The sequence below is a fragment of the Aquarana catesbeiana genome, linkage group LG02, assembly GCF_042186555.1.
Source record: "Aquarana catesbeiana isolate 2022-GZ linkage group LG02, ASM4218655v1, whole genome shotgun sequence".
Classification (NCBI taxonomy): domain Eukaryota; kingdom Metazoa; phylum Chordata; class Amphibia; order Anura; family Ranidae; genus Aquarana; species Aquarana catesbeiana.
The window spans coordinates 276,037,656-276,063,550 of NC_133325.1; the positions used below are offsets into that span (position 1 = coordinate 276,037,656).

General features: G+C 39.5%; 1 protein-coding gene across 1 annotated transcript in view; it reads right to left on the minus strand.

The window, feature by feature from the left end:
- Positions 1 to 2,299: 2,299 nt before the first annotated feature.
- Positions 2,300 to 25,895, minus strand: part of TM9SF2 (transmembrane 9 superfamily member 2) — a 61,127-nt gene continuing 37,531 nt past the window's right edge. The window contains exons 7-17 of the mRNA XM_073614448.1: positions 25,193 to 25,301; positions 22,982 to 23,061; positions 20,856 to 20,964; positions 18,107 to 18,239; positions 17,701 to 17,820; positions 15,563 to 15,620; positions 14,324 to 14,483; positions 9,755 to 9,906; positions 8,216 to 8,327; positions 5,889 to 6,060; positions 2,300 to 2,917 (exon numbers count right to left, since the gene is read on the minus strand). Coding sequence (XP_073470549.1) covers positions 2,850 to 2,917; positions 5,889 to 6,060; positions 8,216 to 8,327; positions 9,755 to 9,906; positions 14,324 to 14,483; positions 15,563 to 15,620; positions 17,701 to 17,820; positions 18,107 to 18,239; positions 20,856 to 20,964; positions 22,982 to 23,061; positions 25,193 to 25,301 — 1,273 coding nt within the window. The 3' untranslated portion in view covers positions 2,300 to 2,849. The remainder of the gene's footprint in view (positions 2,918 to 5,888; positions 6,061 to 8,215; positions 8,328 to 9,754; positions 9,907 to 14,323; positions 14,484 to 15,562; positions 15,621 to 17,700; positions 17,821 to 18,106; positions 18,240 to 20,855; positions 20,965 to 22,981; positions 23,062 to 25,192; positions 25,302 to 25,895) is intronic.

The window sequence follows — 25,895 nt, forward strand, 5'->3', positions numbered from 1 at the left end:
CCTACATGAAAAAAATGGGAAGATGATTTATGTTCTACATTAACTTTTCATGACCGAAAAAACATTTGTTAGCTAGCTCTAAATGTTCATTTAACATATTAGCACAGGAAACCAATTTATAAATATTGTCCCACTGGTATATGACCCCGGATCGTCTAAATTTATCCCTAGCGCTTCTTCACAATGTTTTTGGGATTGTATTGATCAGGGGACCTTCATTCATATTTAGTGGACTTATCCTGTGGCTTCTCACTTTTGGATTAGGGTTTATAATTTACTGAATTCAGTTCTCCGTGTCACGCTCCAACAAGTCCCTTGGGAAGCTCTCCTACATAAACCCATCTCAAACTTATGCAAAACTTGGTGAGATATGTTTTTCTGGCAGCTAGGCAAATCTTAGCTAAAGCTTGGAAGCAGACATCTATACCCTTTGCTGAAGTCAAACAACTTCTTGGAACCACGACAAATGAAAAATTAACCGCCATTCTTAATAAAACAAATGCTAAATACCTTCAAATTTGAAGTCCATGGTTTGATTAGGTCAATGATCTAAATATCAACCGTGCCCTCCTCTCCTTGTAATTGTTACTATTTCATATCACTTTTTTTTTATCATCTTGCCTCTGCATTTAGACCACATGTGCATACCCCTCCCCTTCCATTCACTTCAACCCCCCCCCCCCTTTTTTTTCTTCTGTCATTTTGAATTTACATCATTTTTAATATCCACCCATCTCCTCCTTTTGTCTTAATTTTTTATATCTTATCAGACAAAAGGAGAAATCGTTATGGGCCCATCTAAAATAAACTAACACATTTAAGGGTTTATATTAACTCCGGTATTTTATTCCGTCTTGTAAGCTTTTTTTCGTCAGTCATTTGCTTGCGTACTCCTTTTATTTTCTGTGGACAATGGCACCAGTTGAGGTAGAACTTGGTCTCAGACACTTTGGCTGCATTCACACCTGAGCGTATTTTTTTTTCAGTCAGAAAGTCACGTTTTTGTACAGGTCACCAATGTAAGAAGCAGAAAACACCTGTAATCTGCCTAAAAAGAAGCTCATGTACTTTTGTGAGCTACAGGCATTTTGCTTCAGGTGACAAAACGCTCAGATGTGAACAGGTGCCATTGAAATGAACAGAATTTTGCTTGTTGGGCTTTTTTTCTGGGGTTTTACAAACTGAAAATGCTCAGGTGTAAATGCAGCCTTATTCACCCGCTGTCTGTCCAAACTTACTTTCCCAGAAATCAGGGGTCAGGTATTCTGCAGTTGACCAAATGGCCTTTCTATTAGACATGGAATGTCTATTTGCCATTTTGCTTTGTCTTCTCTTCAGGTGGAGATTCCTTCAGAAACGCCTTTGTAGAATAATTTTAACATCTGTCAGACCCCACGCTGATCGTTACCCACCCTCAGTTGGACTGCATTTGGAAATCCTATTTAAGAATTATTTTGTACCTGCAGCAAATTTTTTTAAATGTGCATTGCCTTCTCACAAAACCGGGGCATGACGGTTAGAGACGGGGGATGCCTTCTATGTTTTTGTTTGCTAAAGTCCCAACCATCTGTGAGTGGAAGTAAAACTTGTTTATGAATGCCAGAGTCCCTCAATAGACTGAAAGAACAGTTTTATAGCAAGTACAAATAAAAAAAAAAAAAAAAACACTTACCATCTGTATTACTGAATTTACAAGAATCTTTCAGGAAAGTTTACATGGAAGGAGCCCCTCTCTCATGTAAGCGGTCCTGGAATATGACCGGAGGGGTGTTTCCATTTGCAGATCCTCACTGGATTTTTTTTCCACACCATTCTGTATAAACTGTAGAGACCTTTGTGTGTGAAAACTTCACTAGATCAGCAGCAGAAGTACTCAAACAGCCAATCCGGCATCAACAGTTGTGCTAATTTCAAAGCAAAATTGCATAGGGCAGAATAGCAAGTGTAATTTTCCAGTAAAGCTGGAGGATAGTGATATGTGCATAGAAGTAGAGATAAGGTCTTAATCGCTACAATGACTTTTATAGAATTTAAGATTTTCCATTTTTAATCATAGCTGAACTTTAGGTCTAAAGGTTAATGGCTTTTTATGGTACGAGCGGTCCACGGATTTGTTGAGCTTCAAAACAAGGTGCAAGAAAAAACAAAATCTAAGTGTGTGCATGTATTTTATGAAATATGTATACATTACATTGCCAAGAATCCAATGGACCAACTATTCATTATGTGAACACCGTGCAGCATATACTGTCATTTCTAGACTACTGTATTCCAGATATAATACCATGGAAAAAAAAACTAAATTTTTTACAGTATTTATTAAGATTATAAATTTAAAAATCCAAAGACCTGGAGGCACATAGTTTTAAAGGCTTCAAATCACGAATTGGAATATGAACAGTAAAAGAAACCAAAGTAAGGACATTTTACCCAGTATAAAAAATAATATTCAACCAGAAATAAAAAGGACATTAGAGGAAAGAACAATTTATCTCACCTAGAAGTCTAAAAGAAAAATTGTATTTACAGATATTTTATTAATAGTACAGATATTTGTGTATTACATACACTTTTCTTCTGTTAGAAGTGTCAATCTCAATTACCGCATAGTTATTATATTTACAAAAGCTTACATTTTAAGTAGTTTTCTTTTTCAAACATGAACATCACAATGCAAAAGAACCAAATTTAAGTGAGTTACATTTGAAAACAAAAATGCTTCTTGTTGGAGAGATTGCTGCTTTTATGCCACAAGTAGATGACAATACTGTAAAGGAAATAAATTTCCACGGCTTTAAAGATTTTAAAGTAAAAGTTCTTCTTGCATTCTTTACACACTGTTGTGCTACTCAGTCCACTTTCACAACACTATAGATCTTTGTCACAAACCAAAAGCAGGCAAAGAATCCGATTGTGCCTAAAGTACACAGACAAAAAAAAAAATTAAAATCTGTTAGATCTCAGAATGAACATGTGTTGTCAGTGACCATATATTTGAATAAGTACTGAAAGATAGCAGACCAAGCTGTTCCTGGTAAAACTAGGTCTGTCTAAAACATAATATAGCACTTAGAAAACCTAATCTGCTTAGGTAGCTTCACATTAACCTGTCAAAACCAGTATAAATTTCAGAAAAATGCATAAGGCCTCATTGCAAACAGACTTTTGCCCTGAATGTTTTTGCACCTGGCAGGAAAAAAAGCAGCCAAAGCACACACCTAATGCCACATTTGCACACGTTTAGGCACATTTAGGTGTGTCAAGTGTTTACACGTTCATTGGTTCGATTGGCCAAAATATTAGTTTATTCTGGCCACTGGGATGAACGCTCAAGCACGTCTAGCGTTTAAGCGTATTCACCTTTTCTACAAATGTTCAAAAGTTGCTCTCAACGTGCTGGTAGTGCTTTTTTACAGCCTCTAAACATTCCTCCCTGTAAAAGCCTATTAGAGTAGTAAAAAGTAAATCAGAATAGCAGAATGCTGCTCTGGGTCTACGTCTTGTTCTGACATGGTTTTATGAAAATAACCCCTGCTTATGTATTTTATATTGACAGATGGCCAACACTGGTATTTCCAAGATGATGCAACAAAATCAAGCCAAAAGCCAACAAAGCAATCTTCCACTCTATGTATGGTCATCTAGGGTTTACTTGAGAGCCTGGTAAGCAACTGTCAGTTGCATTTCTTTCACTCTCTCGGGCTAGTGCAATGGAAGTTCCAAACAACAACTAGCAGTTCTATTATTCCATACATGTTCCTGTTAATCCTGTCACTGCCCTGATCAAGAAGGTACCCAGGAATGTGTCAGCAGCGGCAAGAAATTCTTCCAAAAACATCCACTTCATGGGTGTGACTCCAGAGTGTTTCCTTGCTTGGGGCTGCATCTACTTTACTACAGCCAGTTGAGTACTATCACTGATTTTACAGCTTTGTGGGTATGCGATAATCCTGATCCAGGTGTGAAGCTTGCAAGCACAATACTACTTAGAATTTATGCTAATTACCACTTGCTTACTAGGCACCTAAACCCCCCTCCTGCCCAGATCAATTTTCAGCTTTTAACGCTGTCATGACAATTTCGCGGTCATGCAACACTGTACCCAAATGAAATTTTTATCATTTTTTTCCCCCCAAATAGAGCTTTCTTTTGGTGGTATTTGAGGACCTCTGGGTTTTTTATTTTATTTTTTGTTAAAAATTAAAGAGCAAATTTTTAGAAAACAAAAATACAAAACCGTTTTATATTTTGTTTACATTTTGCAAACAGGTAATTTTTCTCCTTCATTGATGTAAGCTGATGAGGCTGCACTGATGGGCACAGATAGGCTGCATAGATGGGCTCTGATAAGGCGGCACTGATGGGCACTAATAGGCGGCACTGACAGGTGACACTGATTGGCACCACTGGTGGACATTGATAGGTGGCACTGATTGCTGGCACTTATGCACTGGTGGGCACTGATTCGTGGCACTGGCAGGCGGTACTTGTGGACACAGATGAGGTGGCTTCGCCTTTTCCTCTTCGGGACCGATATCCCTTGCACAGAAGCTGGTGATTAGCTTTTTTTGAGAAAAAAAACCCATTACCGATCTTCTGTTTACATCACGTGATCAGCTGTCATTGGCTGACAGCTGATCACGTGGTAAGGGGCCGGGATTGGCCCCTTACTCCGATCTGTCATCACCCGAGTCTCATTGACTCACTGATCGCACGCGCAGTCAGCGTGCTCTATCGTCTATTGACAGCCTCCCAGCAAAGTAGATCTGCGCTGTAGCTGTCATTCAGCTATAGCACAGATCTGAAGGGGTTAAAAGAATCTCTACTCAACCCTTTTGCTTTTTAGTCACCATATACTCAGTTTCATTTGCCCACATTTGTGACAGGTTTACTTTAGTGCAACTCAAACCATTTTGGGGGGGGGGGGATAGAGGCCTAAAAAAAATAAAGCCCAACCATTTACAGCCGTCACTGGTACAGGTGTACCCGATAGAAGGTCGCCCCACACCTTCAGTTAAAAGAGAAGTATGGAGTTTTTTTTTTATCCCAATTGTACTTACCTAGGTGGATGCAGCATCCATGTGATGCTGCATCTGTCACCGTTCTAAGCTCTCCCCCGCACTCACTGGAGCACTGGGCTGTGGACAATCTTTGGATTCAAGGAACTTGTATTGAAGAAGCTCGCAAGAGTTTGGGATAAGGTAAGCAAAAAGTGCTCTTTACTGGTATCATAGGCAAAAACAAGCATTTAACCCTTTAGTGCTGAGGAAGGACTACTGCAAGGGTAGTTTTTCCAACACCACCCCCCCCAGATAAAGCTTTACGTTAGCAAAAGTAATATTTTGCCTTTCCATTCTCTTCTTGTCCCAGCAACACTGGTCAATAGTAGCTATAAAGATCTGACAGGTTTTTTAGCCTTCCCTATTTTTGGATTGATTTCAACCTTGCCTTAAGGACTAATTTACACTATGTGCAGTGAGCGACTTTTTGCTGAACTGTAAAATGCTGGTCACTGCAAGGACACACATAAAACAATTCAAACAAATGTGGTATTTTATCGCAGTGCGCTGTACAGAATCACATGTCACTCTGAATCGCACACCACAGCACCCCCTAGTGCAGTTGGAGCAGACAGCTGCCAGAAAGGTAAACTGCTGCGGCTTCCATCTCCAGCAGCTGTCTGCTCAGTGTGAGCAGGCCCTAAGACTATTTTAGCAGCAAAAAAACGCACTGGGGAAAACTGAGAAAAAGTAATTTTTAAGAAGACAGCAAAAAAAAAAAAACAAACACACACACACACACACACACACACACAGGAAATGTTTGCCCGTCACTACTTGGGATATAGTTTTCTACTGTACAAAAGTTGAAAATGAACAGCATCTTACCAGTAAAAAGGAAGAATATGTGAACCATAATCATAGTGTAGCCAAAATATAAGAAGGTGCTTGCAGTTCCTGTAATTTGCAGTTTGGAGTAAAAGTAATGCACTGCATACACCAGGAAGTAAACCGCTGTAAAGCCACTTGTGAGGAATGAGCGCCACTGCCAATGGTAGTCCTGAGAGAGAGAGAATAAAACAATTAGTGATACTTGAGATAATAAACAGATCATCCAACTCCAAAGGCAAAGAGTGATGTGAAAACTATAATAACCCAAAGCAACTGATATTTTATTTAAAAGGATAAGTTCACCTTTTGGAACATGTTCAACCTGTATTTATGATGGAACATGCAACAATGTTCCAGTAGCTGCAGCCGCCTTCTCTCCACATCCGATGTCACCATTTAAAAATAACGCAGTCGTGTGGGGCTCCACCCACACAACTGCATTAATTATTCAGTTTCCTGTGAATTCACGAACTACAAATACCATCAGCCATTGCGACTGATGGTGTGCAGTTCTAAAAGGACTGAGGTCGCTGATGAGCAGTCTCGTAGTTCATTCACAGCTTGTAAACAGCAAGCCCCGTATGCAGGCATCAGCTGAAAGCTGCATGGCTTGTCTGCAGGAGTCTGGCATTACACCCAAGATCCACTGATCACGATGCAATGCTTTCCAGGCTCCTAAGACCCCTTTCACACTGGGGCCGCGCCACGTTAGCGGTAAAGCGCTGCTAGTTTTAGCTGCGCTTTTCGGCTGCTGGCGGGGCGCTTTTACCCCTGCTAGTGGCCGAACAAAGGGTTAAAAGTGCCCGTGTTGCGGCGCTGCCCATTCATTTCAATGGGCAGGGCGTTTTGGGAGCAGTGTAAACAACCCTTCCACACCACCCCAAAGACTTTTCCTGTCCTGCATGCGCACTGCCCCAGTGTGAAAAGCACTCGGTCTTTCACACTGGGAAGGCTTGAGGCGTTTTTCAGGCGCTATTTGTAGCACTAAAATGCCTGAAAAGCGCCTTCAGTACAAAAGGGGTCTAAGGGGAAAAAAATATGTGCATTTATTATTAGGGTTGTCCCGATACCGATACTAGTATCGGTATCGGCACCGATACCAAGCATTTGCCCAAGTACTTGTACTCGGGCAAATGCTCCCGATGCTTCCGCCGATACTATGACAGTCAGCGGTGATCGGCGTGTGGGGGAGTTACAAGCTTCCCCCCCGCGGCTTTCAGTGGCATACAGCGGTGATCGGTGCTTGTAACTTCCCCACACAATCACCGCTGACTGTCACCTCATCCTCCTCCATGCCCACTCCGTTCCTCTGTCCCCCTCTCCTTCTCTGTCCCCCTCCCTTCCGTTCCTCCGTTCCTCTGTCCCCCTCTCCTTATCTGTCCCCCTCCGTTCCGTTCCTCCGTTCCTCTGTCCCCCTCTCCTTATCTGTCCCCCTCCGTTCCGTTCCTCTGTCTCCCTCTCCTTCTCTGTCCACCTCCGTTCTGCCGTGCCTCTCCGCTGTCCCCTCCGTTCCGCCGTCCTCCTCCTCCTTCCTTTGTGAATGGACAGAGTCAGCTGACTCTGTCCATTCACATAACTGAAACATTGTAATCTCTTGTGATTACGATGTGTCAGTTTATGAATGGAGAGGAGCCGCTGTCTTCTCTCCATTCATTCTCAGTGCAGCTGAGGCTGCAGAGAAAGGGACTGGGGAATATCTATCCTCGGTCTCTTTCTCTGTCTCAAGGGGGAGATATCAAGGGTCTGTTAAGACCCCTGATATCTCACCAAAGCCCCCCAACAGGGCTGATTAAAAAAAAAAAAAAAAAACATATTGCAAAAATGAATAAAAAAAATATTATTGTAAAAAATAAAAATTGTAAATAAAAAAAAAAAAAAAAAAAAAAAAAAACAAACACACAGACATACACCATTCACAACCCTCCCCCCCCCGAAAAAAAAGAAAGCATTGTTAAAAAAAAAAAAAAAAAAAACTGTCACGTGACATTAAAAAAAAAAGTATCGGTAATCGGTATCGGCGAGTACTTGAAAAAAAGTATCGGTACTTGTACTCGGTCCTAAAAAAGTGGTATCGGGACAACCCTATTTATTATGTTTTCCCCAAAAAGTGAACTTATCCTTTAAGCAACAGAACTAAGCAGAACTTTCATTTAGTTAATAATATGCAAATAACTTTTCCATCCCAGTACATGGCTAACAAGAATTGTATTTATGCAAAAATGTGTTACTATACTAATATTATGTGATGCAGAAGCAGTAATGCAACATCTAGCCATTATTTTCAGAAATGCCCATATCACCACATTGAAAAAGAAAATTCATACCTCAGCACACAGATGAAAGTAGCAAAGTAATATCGTGGCTTCAGAGCATGTGATGACTAAAATGATGAATACGAGAAACAAGAATCCGAACATATAATACATCTGATGGGACCTTAAAAAAAATAATAATAAAGAGTCACAATCCCATAGCAAATCACCAAGCTACACAAAATACTTTTTACCAATTATTGTCAAACTTCAATAAATTCTTTCAGGCTGCCGAGAGATATTTTACAGGAGGTTTGCAGAAAATTTTACAACACACTCCATGAACATGCCATAAAATCTAGTCAACTACATGCTTGTAACATGTGTGGAGAATATAAGGTTTAGATTTTCAATGTTCGTGTAAAGCCAATTTACTTTCAAAAACAAACTTTGTTTGAGGCAAAAATTAAACTGATTATTTTTTTCTTGTTTAGTTAGAGCAAGGCCCCAACTCTCCTTGCTGTAGCCAAAGCAAAATTAAAAGGTTTGGCTGGAGTTAGACTTTAACCTCTTCCCGACCAGCCGCCACAGTTATACTGCGGCAGGATGGCTCCCCTGCACAAGCTGTCGTAGCTGTAAGTCGGCTCTTTAAGACGCTGTGGCAGGCGTGCGCCCACGGAGCCGATGCGATGACCCCAGGGCATCCGTGATCGCTCGTAACAGAGCGAGAACCGGGATCTGTATGTGTAAACACACAAATCCCTGTTCTGTCAGGGGAGAGGAGACAGATCGTGTGTTCCTACTAGGTATATATATATATATATATATATATATATATATATATATATATATATATATATATTTATATTAATATTAAAAATGCCATAAATCTATCCCCTATTTTGTAGACGCTATAACTTTTGCACAAACCAATCAATATACACTTATTGCGATTTTTTTTTTTACCAAAAATTATGTAGAATACATATCGGCCTAAAATGATGAAGAAATTTTTTTTTTTTCATTTTTTGGGGATATTTATTATAGCAAAAAGTACAATATTGTAGTTTTTTTCCAAAATTGTCGATCTTTTTTTGCGCAAAAAATAAAAACCGCAGGGGTGATCAAATACCACCAAAAGAAAGCCCTATTTGTGAGGGAAAAAAGGACATAAATTTTGTTTTGGGTACAAAGTCGCACAATTGTCAGTTAAAGCGACGCAGTGCCGTATCGCAAAAAATGGCCTGGACAGGAAGGGGGCAATTCTTCCAGGGCTGAAGTGATTCAGCAAATCACACTAATTGTTACCAACAGAGACAACACTACATTTACAGTATAGAAGGCACAATGCTTTGAAATAAAAGAAGATGCTCTAGGGTTTAAAGTAAAAGTATAAAATATTAAATTCAAATAAATACAATTCAACCATGACAGAAATAAAGAACTTATAAGAAGTTTTTCTCTTTGTCTGGATATGGAGAAGCACAGACTCCCATATTAGCCAAACCGCTACCAAAAAGTCAATCATTGTAGCTTTTCCCAGAGGAAACATGGGTGTCATCATAACAGCTATAGGAGATAGCAACTAAAAACAAAAGGATATCTTCTTACCAGATACTATTAAGAATGAAGAAAAGTTGTATGAAGATACAGCCAAAGGGCAAAATTCCTCCCATTATAATACCAGGTAATGGCTTTGTGTAAAATGATTGTTCAGGAATCTGACGAGGGATCTGATTGGTGCGGACAGGGTGTTCAATGGCCTACAAAAAAGCAAAAATAAGTGAATGGATTGTTACAGAAGGAATCTACAATTCACGGTTAGATTTCCACAGGGAAAAAAAAAAAACAAAAAACAAACCCTACACACAAAAATAGCAACCTCTATCCAAAAAGGAGGGGATCACAAAAAAAAAAAAAGTACACCAAAATATGAAGTCAAAACTTTGAGTTAAGGTGATTGACTTTGTCTTGTTGCTCAATAAAGGGTTAAGTTTACTTCCAAAGCCAAAAAACCCACACTGAAAAACTGTATAATAAAAGAATATTGACATGGTCTACTGTAATGTTGACCCCGTTAGTGATATTACAAATACCACCAGCTAAACACAATCAAATTTCTTACTGATAGGGGTAGCAAAATCGCAGTCAAACATGGAAACTATTTCCTGTATGCTGATGCTTAGTATGAAGATACTTTAACTACTTGATGACCAGACCTATTATGACACTTTTTTGCTAGAAAATTTACTTTTACTTTTGACTCTTCGTGACCTCCTGGACCATAGTGTGCCAAGCTTTTCTGTCCTCCACTGCCTCCCGGAGCTTGCTTATTTTTCAGGTTAATGGGTGTGGGTGTGTGTGTGTATATATATATGTATATGTTTGTTTGTGTGTATGTATGTGTGTATATGTGTGTGTGTATATATGTGTGTATATGTGTGTGTGTATATATGTGTGTGTATATGTGTGTGTATATATGTGTGTGTGTGTGTGCGCATGTGTGTGTGTGTGCATGTGTGTGTGTGTGCATGTGTGTGTGTGTGTGTGTGCATGTGTGTGTGTGTGCATGTGTGTGTGTGTGCATGTGTGTGTGTGTGCATGTGTGTGCGCATGTGTGTGTGTGTGCGCATGTGTGTGTGTGTGTGTGTGTGTGTGCATGTGTGTGTGTGTGTGTGCATGTGTGTGTGCGTGCGTGTGTGTGTGCGTGCATGTGCGTGTGTGCATGTGTGTGTGTGCATGTGTGTGCATGTGTGTGTGCGTGTGCATGTGTGTATGTATATGTGTGTGTGTGTATATATGTATATATATGTGTGTGTGTGTGTGTGTATATATGTATATATGTGTGTGTGTGTGTGTGTGTGTGTGTGTATATATGTGTGTGTATATATGTGTGTGTGTGTGTGTGTGTGTGTGTGTGTGTGTGTGTGTGTGTGTTTATATTTTACACACACACACCCCTCAAAAAATCTCAATATCAAAAAGTAAATTTCAATAATTCAATTCAAAAAGTGACCTCTGCCAGAGAAAGAATCTCCAACACTTATTGAGGGGATCCTTAAACACATGTATATCTTCTACAGAGAAAGTCTGCTTTGTCAAGGCGGGATAGTGCTGGAACTACAGCGGGACAGGAGACCTGAGGCTTGATTCACATCTATGCATTTTTAGTGCTTTTTGCATTTTGCAGATTTGCTCTACAGAACGTGTTCCATAGGAAACCATGTTAAATGGACTGTAGTGCAAATCTGCAAAATTCAAAAAGCACTAAAAATGCATAGATGTGAATCCAGCCTTAATAGAGGGCTCCTCAAACAGATACAGAGCTGTCAATCATTTGGGAGGTGTGAACAGCTGGTCAGGAATCTGCCACTCCCATGAAAGATAGGTGGGAACAGGTGCAAGTGTTCTTAGGGTCCCCCCCTAAAGGAACCTAGACAGGGAACAGAGTCAATAAGAGCCAAGATGTCTGGGAATAATGGCAGCAACCCAAAACCACTTAAGTGCAACATCAGATGTTAAGGATTTTAGAGACTTGGCATCCAACAGCCTCTAAAAGCAGAAGGCTCAGAGGCCACTAAATTCAAAAACAGGGTTCAATGGCTTTCAAGCGTCAGTACCCTCAGATGGTACAGAGTAAATGTCCTTGGAACAATTAGACCAAAATGGGGGGTTACCTGTAGCAGTGGACTTTCCCTTCTGTGTCTAGAAGCAGACATGTTGTGATTGCAAGGTAGTTATACAACTGGGCTCAAGGCAAGGCCTTGTGTGCACACAATCCCAGGCAGCTGGTGGCTGGTAAGTCAAAAGACCAGAGGTGACCAATTTCTCCTGCTTTGCAAAACAGCCAAGGAGTTTCACATGGCTCTCTTGCAAATAAGAAGTGGGACAATGCTTCCTCTACACTAAATGGTAGGAAAGAGATCATGGATGACACTTCACCCAGCAGATAACTTCACTGCTAACCTTTTCTAAAAAGAAATAAACAGTCGTGGGAAATCTGAAATGCTTTTAGTGGTGCAAAAAGATAAAAATAGGTATTTAATATAAAGCCTGATTGGCCTACTCAATAGAGTGAGTCCATCCAGATAGCAGTCAAGTATAGACTCACTCATTGGTTAGACCTTTCTCAGCACAACTAAAAGAAAAGATGTTTATCCTTCCAAAACACAAAAAAAAAAAAAAAAAAAATAAAAACCTGAGGCATGGTGTGGATAGAGCATGGGTTATCCTGGACTGGCTACAATTTGTGTTTGCCAGCGCCCAATCATCCTATAGGAGACAGTATAATCCAACAGTATCCAACTTCCTATGTTCCTTGACAAGAAAGAAATGGGTTTTACTGGCACCTTCTGCTTGAGTGGGCAACTTTAGCTGTCATCTTTGGTTTAATGCTTAGTAAATCACAGACTGGAACAAGTATGCAGTAAGTTAAGTTGGGACTTCCAATCTGCATACCTGTTCCAGGGTCAGTGGCTCAGCAAGTAGTATAAAAAGGGCAAGGATGAGGGGCTTCGAGTGTGCATCTTCAAAACACAAGTCAGAAATGGTGGATGTGTTTAAGCAACGTTCATTTTGTTGAAAAGCACAAAACAAAAATGTGTTTTGTAAACTAGAAGCTAAAGGCTATAGATACCTAGACATAGATGTGCTACAAGGGTCTCAACTAAAGCCTAGTTACTCAGAATAGTGAAACTCAGGTCTGTTTGTAGTTTTTAACGTGCATGAGGGAAATTTAACAACCACGTGTAACCGTTTTAAGTTAAAGGGTTAGTTCACCTTTACAAAAAAAAAAAAACAACCCGGTCTATGCCGGTATGTTTGTAAAAAAAAAAAAAAAAAAAAAAAAAAAAAACAAAAAAAAACCTGTACAACTCTGACTAGAGTTGTATAATGTGCTTGATATAGTTGTGGGCCAATTACCTACATTACCTCCCAAATCCTGAATGAAATACTCCCAGGATGTTGCCAAGTGAGGTCTAGTCATTACTGCTCACCTCCACCATCATAGGAGTGAGCTTTTTCTCCAATTCAAATCCCCTCACATCTCCTTGGATGCAGTAGCTCTGAGTTCAGCATTTGAGAGTTCACTCCTGTGATGGTAGAGGTGAGCAGTGACATATAGGCCTCACTTAGCAACATCCAGAAAGTAGTCCAGTCAGACTTCAGAAGGTACTGTATATGTTAATGGCCTATACTTCTAGCAAGGGCATTACTCAACTCCAAGTTGCAGTTTGTTTGTCTGCAGACAGCCCTTACCTGCACATAAAGGCTTTTTTTTGGTAAAGGTGACCTAACTCTTTAAATTATTTTAATTAAAATCTATGAAAAATATATATGGTGTGTATAGATCATTGGTAATTTTTTTTCACAACAAAAACAAAATTTGCAAAAAAAATTGTACGTTAAAAAAATAAAAAAATAGGGAATGTTTAAGTGTCATACATACCAGCAGGAAAAAAATAAATAATTAAATAAACGAATCACTGTAGAACAGCAAACATGAATACCAGTATACTGTATTTTGCATTGGTCTAGATCTGGAGGAGGAGTGCTCCAAACAGGCCCAATCATAATCAACTGTTATCAATACACTTAAAAGGAAATGGTCTGTATTTAAGGTATAACATGCAATAAATGCAGCAGACCGGCATTCCCCCACCCCAATCCCCCATAGCGGGTAGGGATTTGCCTATTGCACCCCCTGTCACAGTTTAAAAACTGCAGGGCTTTGCCCACATAGCTGGTAAGCGCCCCCATAGTTCATTGATTCTTCCTGCTCTACAGTAACGTTCTGCCCAGAAGTCTGCATAAGCCTTCCATTGCAGTAGATCACAGCATGTAGGCTCTATTGTGAAAAAAAGGCAATATGTGCACCTTTTTTGCCTGCAAAATCATCTACATTTATTTTCTTTTTTACAAAAGGTGAACATAGCCTTTAATCAGACACATACACAGTCACACATCAACATAGGATGTTAATATTGTCTACCTACATCACTGGCAGTAACAGACTATCACGGCTGTAACAATGTGCTGTTATCAGAACCAACGACCCAAGCTAACGTTCAGCCTCCCAAGCTCAAACTGGAAATCCCTCATATGATTGTATCTGAGGAAAATGCTTGGGCTAATAATCTGAGTATGATCCTTGGAGCAATAAGGTTGTGAAATACTTACATTCTTTTTAAATCCAAAATAGGCTCCAATGAAGGTAAGAGGGACAGAGATACAAAACCACAATGCCAGGATAGCCACAAGTGTACCAAATGGAATGGCTGCTGAGGATCCTTCTCCCCAAAGAATTAAGTTCATCAGGAAGAAATCAGCAAATACAATCCTGCATAAGAATAAAGAAAAATAAAACACATTTCCTTAAGCTGCAGGACCTACTATGAAGTGAGCATTTTTAATCTAAACGCTAAAAACTATTTGACAAGCACTTGGCAAAAATTAGAACTGAAAAAGTAATATGCATGTTTGTGCTCATTAAGGCCTTGTTCACACCATGTGCAGAGACGTCAGTTTTTCTGCACACGTTCTGCAAGGGCACACAAAAAAAAAAAAACACACACACACATTGTGCTCTATGTGCCCTGTTCACACAACACTGGTATCACATACATGCAGTTTTATGCACAAAAAAAGTGGCATGACATCAACACTGTGGTTAACATGCATAAAAACCTCACTGAAACGCGCATGAAAACTGATGTAAATTCAGGTCTTTGCCAGTGAAATCTGTGCAGTTTTCCCATCAGTTCTCATGCACGTATGGTGTGAACGAGCCCTAAAGAATCTTTAGCAGGAATTCCTAAAGCAGAAATAAACCCTCCTCCCAGCACGCCAGGAACGTAGCTGTTTGTTGAAACCATTGAAACTGTTAAATTGACGGGTTTCGTTTGCTTTAAGTGGTTTTAAAGTGGAATTTGAAGCATTAAACATGGGCAAACAGGCAGAATTTTTTTTTGCAGAAGAGACATGCTTTGTCTCTTCTGCATTAAAGCTACTTACCTGCCTGTCCGCCCTTGTACAGGGAGTCGAGCACGTACAGTTCACAGTACAAATTTAGCAATGCTGAATCTGACTGGACTCACACGCATGCGGCAGAGTGATGTCATCCCTGTCCGGCCAATGACAGCAGCCAATAATTGAGACCCGAAAGCCAGCCGCCTGAAGTAGTCAGCGGCCGGGCAGGGAGCTCAGGGACGTTGCATCACTGGAGCTGAGGTAAGCATAGTTCAGCTTTAAGCACTACTTGTATTTGATTTATGCAATTCATTCTAAAATAAGAAAAAATAAAAACAATCTAGGAGTTGCTTGAACTATTCTTTACAGAAATGAGTCCCAGCAAAACTTTTAGCTTTGACATTTTATGTAATTTTTAACTAAATGAAAAGCCCAAATAAAAATATATACCCAGGACACAGGAATGCTGTCAATAGAACGTTGGTTTTCCACTTCTCACCACCAAATGCTGTATTTAAAAATAAAAAACATGGAACGTGTTAGAAAACATGTATATTCAAAACCCTACATAAAATTTAAAATCACATTTTATTTTTACAGCTCAGAAAGGATCCCTGTTGTAGTATAGTTTTACAGTCCAATGTCCCTATAAAACTATATATACATAAGTGGTCATTCAGAAACACCTGAATCAAAGTGATGTTTATTCTTCTAAATAAGGGGAATATGCATAAACATTGTATTGTCCTTTAAAACTATGTTCTAAGTGACAAAATCAAGCCAATCTTACAAGAAGAAGCAGATCTTAGTAAAGTACACCATCCAATCACTGCTATTTTTTCCAAGGTTTATTCAGAGGCAGCAATGCAAAGTGAAAAGCCATGAGCACTCTATGTTGAATACAAAGAAATGCATGGTGGTAGGATCTTGCTCATTTCACCAGTATCTTGCAAACTGATGTCCTTGAATACCTTTGTGATAGTGTTGTAATCGCATGGGCTTTTACAAAGCATTTGACAAGCTTACAGAAAGTTACACAAGTTTTGTAAAAATATTTCAAAAACTATACAGCTTCAGTTTAGAAATGTTAAACATATCTTAATGGGAGTGCTGGATTGTTGAAAGCCTACTAGCAGCTTGCTTAAAGTGACAGTCAGCACCCACATTAAAATCTGAATTTAACATTCCCAAATTAGAACTGATGTTTTCTTTAAAGAATTTAATAAAAGCTGCTCGTCAAGGAACACTTGCAACACTTTTCTGTACACATTGCTCACACAATATGAAGAATGTGAATTGAGGCCTAAAGGTTATGGCTTACAATGGCGATTAAATCTACTGAGATTGAACGACTAGTGGCACGTGTATTTAAATGGGTTGCAAACAACATCTCCAAGGAGTAGTTAAAACCCAAAGTAGCAAAGAGATTTATTCAGGAGTGCAGCCTTAGGCTAAAATGTCTGATTATGTTTGTAAAATTACAAAACTGGTTAACATTCAAAATGTTCGTGCCTCAGGTTTTCTTCCTAAGATCATGTAACATCCAAGTTGGGGGATTCATGTATACCCACACTTCCTATAATGTGCTATTAATCACCATTTAACTACAACTGATGTAACATATTAGTTATTTTGTTTATACAGATAAGGTTGTGTCTTCATCTGTGCTAAAATACATAAGAATTAAATACTTCAGAATAAAAAGGCAATTCTATGCTTACACCATTACCAACAGTAACCAAGGACTAGGCAATAACTTCAAGTTACAAAAATACCGTACTGTGAACAGTTTTTTTTATCATTGTATCGGTACATTAAAGTGGATGTAAACCCAATGTCATCCTTTCTAAACTACTGCCATAGGGGTTATCTATAAGGATATACATGCCTCCTGCATGTATCTTTACCTGTCAAATGTCTCCCCTCTCTCTGTTATGAGATTCGAAAAACTGCATATTCTGTGTGTGGGTCTGTTGTCTGGAGCTCGGTGGGTGGAGTCGTGATATCAGTAGACTCCCCGCCCACCTCTACACTCCCCTTGTCAATATGCATTTTCTCCTGTGTATTTCTTACACTGAACTTCTGCTATGATCTCTAACATCCAGTGAAAAGACAGGAAAGTAACCACATGACTTCAGCTTGCCAAATCATGTTGAGGTGTGGAACAGCCAATCCTTGCAGAGCTGCTGAAGAAAGGAGTGGGAGTGGGAATTAAAAAATAATGCATATCTCTTAGGCTAGTGCACAGGATATGTAAATCACCTGTCACTCACAGCAAGGAGGAGGATTTGACAAAGTTTTTCTCTGTTTGTCAAGATTTATCTCACTGAACAATAAAAGAGGATTGCTCAGAGCTGGATTAACTCTTTGTGTCAAGACTGGGCTCAAATGATAGGAAATCTTATACTCTACATTATGACATAAAAAAAAAAAAACATTTGGGGTTTACATCCACTTTAAACTGCCTTTTTACAATTAGTAATATGTAAATAAATTTAAAAGTGGGTACACATCTGCACATTAAAACATCCAAAAAACAAACTGGTGGCCTTTTAATGCCAAGGCATTTCTTAAAATCTTAAACTTACATTTGTAGAACCTGGAAGCAACATAACCCGCTGGAGTACCAAGCAGCACCCACAGAACTACGGCACATGTCATCAAAGCTCCTCTGTTTGCGGGAGACAAAAATCCAAGGCATGCAAAAACTGAAAGAGTGTAAAGGTACATAATCATTAATCAAATTTGTGCAGTCCTAATTCACTAGATGTGACAGTATTTTTGTTTCTTTATACAGAAAGTGCTTTCACCATCTTTCAAAACTGATGTATACCACACTTACTATAAACACGTAGCCAAGCATATCATCATTTACATGTACTTAATTTTTTTTAACAGAAATATTTGAAATTAATCAGTTATGAAATGGGTTTCCTGAATTTGTTTAATTGATATTACTGCAGTTATTTTTTGTCAAACTCTAGGGATACTTACATAAAGTGACAAATGTCATAATCAAGATCTGAGTGCCTGAACCAAGGAAAACTGAAAGCAGCATGCCCTTTCTTGGAGGCCTGAAAATATCACCATGCACCAGTTTCCAACCAAACTCTTCCTGAGCATCTTCCTGAAAGACATACCAACAGAACACAAGGATGAAGTCATATACCATCAGATAGTTTCAGAAACTACACGATTTCACTACACATGCTAAAAATAAAAAAATTATAGTACTGTAAATATTGTATGTAACATGGCTGGCTGGCTTTTGCACCGGAGTTATCGGAGGAGCTGTGGCAGGAGGTGCTCGATACTTACCTCTGCTATCTCCTCAACAGACACAATGAGTCTGTTACAGTTCTTAAACCAGGTGTACTATACACCTGTACGTTTATGCCGTATACATTAGAGAGACTCCGCAACTTGTCATAAATGTCAAAGGCCTGAGAGAACTTTCTTTCATATGGTGTGGGACTGTTCCAACATAAGGCTGCTGCGGTCTATGGTTACGGAGTTTATAGCTGATAAATTTTGTGTCCCTAAAATAGAGTATCTCACAAACGTGAGTAATATAAATGGTGAACCATAGAGTGAAAATAATAAATTCTCTAGTATAATGTTGCCAACATCCCTCGGAACAGCCCCCACAAAAGGTCCCCAACATATAACTGCAGATGACTGGAGTGTTCCTACTTCTCAGGCATAGAGTAAGTCTCTATGCCTGAGAAGCAGGAACACTCCAGCCATCTGCACTTATATGTTTAGTTCTCGGCAAAAGGTTTTTCCTTATGGTTGTGCTGCGGTGGTCATCCTTTTGGGGACCTTTGTGGGGGCTGTTCCGAGCTCGGATGGGATTCATCAAAATTGATGGATAGACAGTGACAAACTTTACAAACTATCTTTCTAAATAAAATCTATATACATTTTTTAATATTCAACACTGAATATATTCATATCCTCTTTAAAAAAACGCCTCTGAAGAAGGGATACTCTCCAGAAACATGTCAGGCCAATAGAGGAATTTCATATTCATTCTTGAACTCACATTATTGTATTTGTACGTGAAATTTTGTTTTAGATGTGCTGTATCAACCATGACTATGTTTCCGATACATGCCTTTTTAATATTTTTCTAAATAAAAGACATTTTTTTATATATACGATTTTCTTATTGTTCGCCCATAACGTCCCAATGTACCGGGGGGTACTTTTGTCCCTTCCCTAGGGGGCCTCATACCACAAAAGTGAGTACACCCATCACATTTTTGTAAACATTTTATTATATATATTCATGTAACAACACTGAAGAAATGACACTTTGCTACAATGTGAAGTAGTGAGTGTACAGCTTGCATAACAGTGTAAACTTGCTGTCCCCTCAAAATAACACACAGCCATTAATGTCTAAACTGCTGGCAACAAAAGTGAGTACACCCCTAAATGAAAATGTCCAAATTGGGCCCAATTAGCCATTTGCCCTCCCCGGTGTCATGTGACTCAGTGTTACAAAGTCTCAGGTGTCAATGGGGAGCAGGTGTGTTAAATTTGGTGTCATCACTCGCACTCTCTCATACTAATCACTGGAAGTTCAACATGGCACCTCATAGCAAAGAACTCTGAGGATCTAAAAAAATAAATTGTTGCTCTACATAAAGATGGCCTAGGCTATAAGAAGATTGCCAAGACCCTGAAACTAAGCTGCAGCATGGTGGCCAAGACCATACAGCAGTTTAACAGGACAGGCTCCACTCAGAACAGGCCTCGCCATGGTCAAGCAAAGAAGTTGAGTGCACGTGCTCAGTCTCCTATCCAGAGGTTATCTTTGGAAAATAGACGTATGAGTGCTGCAAACATTGCTGCAGAGGTTGAAGGGGTGGGGTCAGCCTGTCAGTGCTCAGACCATACGCCGCGCACTGCATCAAATTGGTCTGCATGGAAGTTGTCCCAGAAGGAAGCCTCTTCTAAAGATGATGCACAAGAAAGTCTGCAAACCGTTTGCTAAAGACAAGCAGACTAAAAACATGGATTACTGGAACCAGGGTCTACGGTTGCTGTATATGGCGTTTTAAAGGTCAATACAGTGTATGCAGTTTTTAAGTGTGCAGCCTTTTGGATGCTATTGCATTTGTTCCACATGGCTGGATGAGCGGAGCTTGCACCTGAATACACTGGAGGTGAAAGGGACTATGTGGCTGACCCACCTGGAGCAATAGCATACACACTGAGATTACATTTGGCTATTTGGGTTTAGATGTCCTTTACCACAATAATAATTTTTTTTTTTTTTTTTTATAAAGTATTGTCTAGTATTTAATGGTTTACTGTTCCAAACTGAAACCCTATGGGGTTTTTCTACACTAGAACAAAAAAAGTTGTGTGTGATAAATACCATAAAATTCTAAATTCTTATTACATAGGTTTTCATATATACCCCAACAATTAAGAAGTGCGCTGGTTTAAATGACAAAATGATAGCATTGTTCATGCAGGCCCTTATATTACAATATTTCTGTAAATTTAAAAAAGGAGGAGAGATTGTACAATCACTTGTATGGTGAGTTTTACACAGGCAAAGGGTATCTTTACTTCAGATGGTTAATAAAAAAATGTTATCAAAACATGCAAGTGTACAGCTAATGAAAACCAATGCTATTAATACTCTGTACTAAAAAGCATAAAAAATATGCCAGTTTCAAAAGATGTGAAACTGTTGGTACAGTATTTTTGTGCTCCAGTTACTTACGGCTGAATCCATCTGGTTGTATCTTGCAATATCTTTATGCAGCGTTCTCAGCATGATCATAGCAACCATTCCAGACAGGAAGAGCACAATCACTAAGGAGTTCATTATACTGTAACAAGAAAAAAAAAAAAAAAAAAAAAATCAGGATTCATAATTGTTTGTGGGAAAAAGTAACCTGTCTGCAAGATGCCATTCATTTAGATAGGCAATATCTGTAATATATACTCCATAGGTCTAACTTCACTTTAGAACTTGCGCAAACCAAGCACACAAGACACAAAATTAGATTCAGGACATAATAAAAGGCTAGAAATTAATTTCTCTACATCAATATGTCCTCAAAAGTATATTAAAAGACTCCTTTATATTTTGCACAAAAGGAGCAGGGGATATTTTTCTTTCAGCGGCTTTTAATTTTTAGGGATTTACTTTCACTTCCTGTCCTGCAGACACAACAGGAAGTCGCAGTTAATTTCTGCAAGATGAGGTAAACCAGCTCAGACAGCTGTCATGAAACCAAGAGCCCCAACTGAAAGATATAGCCTCTACCCCTGTTCCAGTGACTACATTTTGGATTCTTCCTCTTGTTCCATTTCCAGTGAAAATGGTTCCCTGGGCAGGGATGAAGAAAGTCACTAGTGGCGAGACAGAAGGCAATAAACACCTGACATCAAACCCCTAACCACTCGAAAAAAAAAAAAAAGTTTAACCTTTAAATACACTTTAAACCTTCAGGGAAGGTCACTTGAGCTTAAATGCACAGGCCAATTTAGCAGCAACAGTATAAGTCAGTTAATGTAGAACTTTAATAGAAATCTAAAAATGGGTGAAGGAGCAGGCTTTTTTTAATAGCAGAAATAACATACGAAATATTTCTTTTGCAATAAAGGGTTCTTACCTGCCTCTTATTCACATTATTATTGCCAATGCACAGCTCAATGCACAATTCCGGCATCTGCTGGGATGAATTAGCTCCTACACATGCACAATGTTATGGAATTTTGCCGCAACTAATCAAGACGGCCAAAGATCCTGAACCCAGATGACTGAGCACAGAGGCCAGGCGAGGACCAATGCAGCGTTGGTAGGGAGGAGAGCACAGTTCCATTCTCACTTTAATTATGGACTAGTTTCCCCATTTATTTTACAAATAAAGAAGCTTTTTTTATCACGTACCTCATGCTGTCATATTCACATAGTCATGAACCACATTCATTGGTGTAAACAATGGCCAACATCTCTTAAGTTCCTAAAACTACTGATCCATTAGTGTGCTTATTGGGTGCTCTGGACCCTGAATCGTATCCACCAGGAGTTTACCCAATGATTTTACGCCTTCTATATTTAGCTAGAAAGTGGACAGCAAGAAACTGGATGGCGCCTACTATCCTGACAGTTAAACAATGGATAGAATAAGTTAATTCTTTATTACTGAGAGACCGCACCGTAATGCCATACGCAAGTTTCAGCTGGTTCAGCAGGGGTGGCTAGACTCACCTGGGTTGGCAAACCCCCCCCCCCCCCCCCCCCCAAAACTAGTAAAGGATAGGCTACTGCAGCTGTCATCATTGATGACATTGTCTTCCGTGATGTTTTTGTTTTTGACTTTCTAGTCCAGAGGATTCCCCTGGAGTTTTAGTAACAGATTTGAAGTTATTGATCCTCTCTGTTCCTTTGTATCTGTGCACAAGTGTATATCCTGTGCAAGGTGATATATGATGTCACAGTATTTGTACTGTACCTTTAATACCAATAAGTTTGGATAACAAAAAACAAAAAAAAAAACACCCCCTATATTCTGGCCAATGAAATCTATTAACGATCAAATGTTTGACGAACCTAAAAGCGCATGCAATATGTGGCTTTTCTTGTGTTTTTAAGCAGTTTTTCTTCTGCAAAGAGTTCTGGCATTCAGATAGGCTAAAGAGACGCCGCATACAGTATTATATTAAATGGGAAGACGCAGCTCCTTTAACCCTAGGGTGTACCAAACAGAGTGGAAACAGAACAAGGTTTTGTAATTAACTTTAATAAGGACTCCAGGGGCTGAAATACTATCCATATCTGAGGCAAATCAATACCTGCGTAAAAGAAATATATAGAGAACACCAAAATCATATTCTCACCTAAACCACTGAATGTGTGTATGTGGCATAGACTCAAGGATGTAATCCCATCTTGAAGCCCATCGGATTTCTTTTTCTTCCTATAAAGCAAAGGGAGAAAAAAACAAAACAAAAAACAAACTTAAAGCTGATCTCTAGGTATGATTTTGGACCAATGCAAGTATGCATATTAAATACTTAGAGAGCCAAAGAAGCTTCCTTTCTGCACAGTAACCACATAGTAACCACTTGCACGGCACTGCCACCATTCAAAGAACGTTCCCCCCCCCCCCCCAAGAAAATACAAGGAAAGGGGTTTTCTCATTTGATGAGGTGGAGAGGTAGGGTAGTGATGTCACAGTCTCCACCTTAGCCAATCCGTGAATGCCTTATAAAAATACAAAAGATGTTATGTAAATGGTGGCAGTGCCAAGCAAGCAAACCCCTATGGTTACTATGCAGAAGGTAAGCCACTTGGCACAGGACACAGAAGATCACAGTTCTCACATTCACATCTAAGCATAGGTGTGAATCAGTCCTTTGGGAAATTGTAGCAAAAGTTAGGGAGGTGTGTAAAATACGCACGTCAATAAATTGCAACTGTGCGTCTTAAAGTGGATGTAAACCATCACATATACCCAGTGAAGTGAACAGCCACAGATGATACACAGGGATGAAACAAATCTCCACACATAAGTTTTACGTGTATATCTGCGGTCATCAGCTTGCTATATTCTTTAGAAAGTGCAGTGTTAGAATTTATACTTCCTGTTCCAGCACTGGGAGTGAAGTCTTAGCCATACACTGTGTGAGCCGATTGGAGGAAAGGCACAGACCCTCCACGAGGAATGAAGATACTTGCAGAGCTATGCTGTGAACAGCCCAGCTCTGTGCTAATCTACACAACTTTTCAGCAGCTTTTATCTCCCGCAAAGAACTTTTCAGAAGTTATTATCATGCTGATAACAGAAGAACAGAGCAGCAAAAATACACAGGACTTGGGGCTTTGGAGACTGATAAGTAAACACTACAGATATATATGTGCTTGGGTCAAATTTTATAAATCGGGTTAACAACCGCTTGGCAAATACCAGGACCTTACACTTGGGACTTTGATCACTCTTTGTGTGGGAAGAAGTCCCCATAAACCTCTATCAGGCCAATAGTTAGTGAAGGGAAATCAAAACTCACTGGGACACTGTAAAAGAACACTTCCTGGCCCACAACTTACTGATCATCAATCATTAACCACTTCAATACAGGGCACTTTCGCACCTTCCTGCCCAGGTTAATTTTCAGCTTTCACTGCTGTCACTTTTTAAATGACAATTGTGCAGTCATTCTACACTGTACCCACATTTTTTATAATTTTGCTCCCACAAAAAGAGCTTTATTTTGGTGGTATTTGATCACCTGTGCGGTTTTTATTTTTTGCTAAACTAATAAAAACCGAAAATTTTGAAAAAAAAAAAAAAAAAGTTTTGTTTTTGTTATAACATTTTGTAAATAAGTAAGTTTTCTCCTTCACTGATGGGCACTGAGAAGGCGGCACCAATGAGATGGCACTGATGGATACTTATGGGTGGCACTGATAGACGGCACTGGATTTCACTGATAGGCATCACTGGCAGGCATTTTTATATGGCACTGATTGCCATTTCCCTGGTGGTCTAGGGTGACATACCTGGTGGTCCAGTGTGGTGGTGGTCCTGGGTGGGCTGCGCTGATAACCAATCAGCACAGACCCCACCCCCCCCGTCAGGAGAGCAGCCGATCTGCTCTCCTCTACTCGCGCCTGTCAGACGCAAGTGAGGAAAAACAGATCAAGGGCTCTTCCTGTTTACATTGTGATCTGCATTGACTGGACACGGCTGATCACGTGGTAAAGATAGAGACTCTTCACTTAGATCGGAGTTGCGGTGTGTCAGGCTGACACAACCCAACAACAATCGCCGCAATGCGCTCCCTTGGGGGTGCGCAGCAGCTTGAAATCCTGATCAGGTCTTACGACAACATCAGGTCAGGATATTGCAACCACTTTGCCAACGTCATTTTGTTATATAGCGGGGGCGGAAAGTGGTTAAAGTAAACTTAACTAAAAGATATTGTACAAAGACAAAAAGCTTTTAGAACCTATGACTGTTGTAAGTAAAAAAGCAATGCGTTTAACCCTGAGCCATGACATTCCTGTCTGGATCCACCAGCTATGTCTTAAAAATATGTAACACTTACCTCAAAAGTAACAGAGTAAGTGTACCGGATTTCAACATCATCTTTGTTATTTCTAATTTCCATAGGAGGCCCAGAACAATCCGCTTTGTCAGGATGAGTATGCTTGTAGCTATATTATATCATACGAAAGAAAACAAAAATTATAGCAATATTACAGAATAGACAAATCAGCTTTAGGAGCCAGCAGTTTATTTTAAAAGAAGGACACGCACAACCACCCCACCAAAAGAATCAAAGACCTACAGCCTCCGATTCCCAAAGCCAACTTTTGCATAGTCAAAGTTACTTAAAGTGGTTGTAAACCCTCACATATACCCAGTGAAGTGAACAACCTCAGATGATACAGAGATAAAACAAATCTTCCTACAAGGGCTACACAACCCTGTTAAAATATCTGGTTTTTGTGATGTAAAAAAATGAGACAGGACAAAGAAAAATCATTTCAGAACGTTTTCCACCTTTAATGTGGCCTATAAACTGAACAACTCAGTTGAACAACAAACTGAAATCTTTTAGGTGGAGGGAAGTAAAAATAAAAAACTAATATAATATGGTTGCATAAGTGTGCACAACCTTAAAACTAATACTTTGTTGAAGCACCTTTTGTTTTTATTACAGCACGCAGCCTTTTTGGGTATGAGTCTATCAGCATGGCACATCTTGACTTGGCAATATTTGCCCACTCTTCTTTGCAAAAACACTC